The sequence below is a fragment of the Arachis ipaensis genome, chromosome B01 (genome assembly GCF_000816755.2).
Source record: "Arachis ipaensis cultivar K30076 chromosome B01, Araip1.1, whole genome shotgun sequence".
Classification (NCBI taxonomy): domain Eukaryota; kingdom Viridiplantae; phylum Streptophyta; class Magnoliopsida; order Fabales; family Fabaceae; genus Arachis; species Arachis ipaensis.
In genome coordinates, this window is record NC_029785.2 from 27,485,056 (window position 1) to 27,489,116 (window position 4,061).

Sequence of the window (4,061 nt, forward strand, 5' to 3'; positions counted from 1 at the left end):
TCTTCTCTGCTCCCATAAGGCACTGACTCACCATAATAACGATGCTGCCAATGCCACCAATAAAATAAAACTTAATCTCCCAATGATAACGGTCACAGAGTTAGTAAAATAAGTATAATAACAGAAAGAAGGAAAAATTACTTCGGGAAAAACCACCATGGCGCCGAACTGTGGCGCGATTTCCCATACGAATCCGGTGTTTTCGGCGAACCATACTATGTCCCCTTCGTTGCCACAGTAGAAGAAGATGGGGCCCAGTCGCTGTGGGCCCAGCCAGTTCTCGGTGTTGATGAGGTACCGCTGCTGGAAAGTGGGGAGCTCCAAGAAGCTGAAGTGGTCGAGTTGCTGCGTGAAGTATCGGGTTTCGTAGCGGTAGTCTGGTGCCTGGGCCTCATTGGGCCGGGCTTGGGACCGTGGGGGATTTGTTGTGGTTGGGAACCGCGGGGGATGGTTGAATGGCGATGATGATGATGCTAGAGGTTGGAAAGAGGAAGAAAGGAAGGCGATGAAGAGAGAGAAGAAGAGTGTGGTGAAAAAATGTTGTAGTGCCATTGCTGAGAAGCTAAGGCAGAGTGAATTGTGAGCGACGACGAGGCGTGGTTGACTGGTTGCCTGTGGTTATCGGGTACCGAAACACGCTGTTTTAGTATGTTTGCTTTGTTGGGTACCCAGGTAAACATCCAAAATCAAGGCTCTCTATTCTCTAATATTCTTTTACTCGTTTCAGTGATTTCAGGAGGGAAAATTAGGGGCCGTTGGTATTAGCCATTTTTTATTTTAGTTTTTAATGAAAATGAAAATAAGATTAAAAAAATATGTTTATTTAAATATTTTAATATTATTTTTAATAAAAATATTTTAAAAAAGATAAATTAAAAATGATATATTTTTGTTTTTAATTTTTTCAGTTAAAAATAATAAAAAATTTTCAATCTGACACGGTGTGATTTAGATCGAGTTCTTTCCTTCACTTATCAATAAAAATATGACATCGGATTCGATGGTCCCAAAATCATGGTTCTGAAAATCGAACTGGACCAGCCGGTTTAATCGGAAAAATCGGGAACCGGTCACCTAACCGGTCCGGGTAACGTCGAAAACCGTCTGACAAAAAATCGGTAAAAAAATCGGTCGAACTGGCGGTTAACCGGTGAACCGGAAGAACCGTCCGATTTTTTGGCGGTTTTATGGTTTGCAATCTGATGCTAAACGACGTCGTTTTGGCTTTTTTTTTTTTAAAAAGAAAAAAAGAAAAAGGAGAAATCATGCGCGTAACCCAGTAACCCTAATCAGTTTCCACTTTCCAGTTTCCCCTTTCTAGTGCATTCACCCACCAAGCTCCAGATTCCAGAAATCACCCAAGCAAGCAGTTCACCATCGAGCCACCCACAGCCATCCACAGCAGCAACGACGTTGAGGGCCGCAACCACCACCGCGTCTTGCTTCTCGCCGAGCCCGCCTCCTCATTGTCGTCGCTGAATGTCGCCGAGCTCGCCGAGCCCGCCTCCTCATTCTCCGTCGCCGAACGTCGCCGAGCTCGCCTACTCGTTGGGGCGTCGCCGACACCGCGTCCTCACTCGCCGCCGGTAAGACTCTGTTCTTGATTTATTTGCTGCCTTCTGGGTTCTGATTATGATTTATGAGCTCGCCTGCTTCTGAGGTTCTATGCTTGAACTTGCTGTCTTCTGAGTTCTGATTATGATTTATGAGTTCTATGCTTCTTGATTTTGATTTTTTGATCTTGCCTCCTTCTGAACTTGCTGCCTTCTGAGTTCTGATTATGAGTTCGTTCTGATTATGAGTTCTATGCTTGAACTTGCTGCCTTCTGAGTTCTGATTATGAGTTCTGTGCTTGATTTTTTACTGATTTCGATTTATTTTGCTGCTTCATGATTTTTGTTTTTGATTTTCTGAGGTTATTTATTCATGATTTTGAATATGTTTTGCTGCTTCTGAATATGTTTGCTGCTTCATAATGAATATGTTTGCTGCTTCATGATTTTTGTTTGCTGCTTCATTGAACCTGGTAAGTTATTATATTATAACTTGCCAGATGAATATGTTTTGCTGCTTCTGAATATGTTTGCTGCTTCAATATTTTAAGTTTTTTAATAATTTTATTTAGTATTTAATTAAACCGGTTGAACTCCGGTCGAACTAGTGAACCATTGAACCAGTGACCTTACCAGTTTATTGACCGGTCCGGTTCTCGCAACCTTGCCCAAAACGTTTGGACCATTAAATGATACCATAACAAAACATGTTTTTTATGTTTTTTAATAACTGTTAAATAGTCATTATCTAATTTTAATTACAAATTAATCCTCTATATATTATTTAATTATAAAATCTATTTTTTATTTTATAGATTATTATTTTATCATTCATCTATTATGTTTATTAATAATAAAAAATAAAAACAATAACGAATTAGATCTTCCATTAATCGCAATAATTTTTTGGCAATCCTAATCGATCAAATCCGTTACATCAGTATTGGATTGAGAAAATCGTGTTTCTTATAAAATCAATCGATTGGAATAACAAAACAATCGACTGAATTTCATGTTTCCCATGACGCAATCGATTGGAATTGATAAATTTGCAAGGCATGTGGGATTTTTCTTATTCAATCGATTGGTCATATTACCTAATCAATTGAAATCATCAAAGCAATATGGGTTTAATTCAATCGATTGGTTTTGTTACCCAATCGATTGACTTATACTATTAGAATGATATATGAAACTTTAATCCATTGGTATGATAATACAATCGAGTGAAGTTTGTACGTGACTAATGGTATTTTCCAATTCAATCGATTGATATTAGAATTCAATCGATTGAAATGTAACGTGAATAAGGTTTTTTTCTCCATTCAATCGATTGGTATGATAATACAATCGATTGAATTTCTAAATGTGCTATATATTAAGCCTGATAACCTGTTTAGCCTCCCTCTCCTTTTTAAACATAACAACTCTATTTCCGCATAACCTTTCTTCTCTCTCTAAATCCAAAAAACTTCTCTCTTCTTCTTCTCCAATCTTATCAACATCCACTCCAAACTACATACATATTATTAATCCTCATCCAAATCCCTATAAAAATCCACCGAACTAATATCTCCAAAATGGTCAGAACTAAAAACGCAAAAAGAGGTAGGGTTGAGTGTGAAAGTTCTGCATCTGCCAAACTAGTTGCTTCATCCCATTACTAGGCTTTACAATTTTTCTCTATTTCTATGTACTATATAGATATCTTAGTTTAAAATGACTCATATTTTTATGATGAAGTAGTGTCATTTTCATTTATTATTTCAGTAACAATTCCATACAAATATTATGTCTTGTGAATTATATTTTATTTTATACAATTAATTTATTTTTAAAAAAAATTCTATTTTTTTATTTGTTTGCATTCTATTTTTATGTTTTCATATATTCAAGATTTGAACTAGTATGATAAATGATCTTTCAAACCATAAAAGTTTTTTTTTCTTAAATCCTCTTATTTATATTTGTAAGACGTATTTTAGACTTATTTATATTTGTAAGGCATACGTTAAATTTATTGAGGTCCAAAATCATAAGAGATTACAAGAAATCTATTAACCGATACTATAATATTCTTGCTGCAAATGTGATTGAAATTGTCAAATACAAACTAACAAATTTAACTAGAGGTATTTATTACAATGGTTTGTGTTAAACGTTCAAACATCAAAAGTAGTTACAGATTACAAGTTTACTAAGACAATTGGATTCAATCATTAGACTCAAATAATTTTTTTCCTCAAATCCTATAATTATTTGATATTTTGATTAATTGTTATAATAAAAATTATAAGTGAAAATAGGAGAAGAATAAGAAAATTGAATGAGAGAAAAATGAGAAATATTTTATTTAACATAACAAACAATTTATTTCTTTCATTTTCATCTAAGAACTCCATCGATTTTCTCTTCTGCATTTTTGCAACTGCATCCTCAGCTTCTTCAAGTTGAGTAGTCCTCTTTACCAATAAATAATTAAAAAAATTAAAATAAATATTATAAATT

The 4,061-nt window shown here is 34.9% G+C and overlaps 1 protein-coding gene across 1 annotated transcript in view; it reads right to left on the reverse strand.

Annotated features, from left to right (window-relative positions):
- Window positions 1-684, reverse strand: part of LOC107628033 (lysosomal Pro-X carboxypeptidase) — a gene marked incomplete in the record, with an annotated part of 6,294 nt that extends 5,610 nt beyond the window's left edge. Inside the window, 2 exon segments of the mRNA XM_016330839.2 lie at window positions 1-44; window positions 142-684. Coding sequence (XP_016186325.1) covers window positions 1-44; window positions 142-552 — 455 coding nt within the window.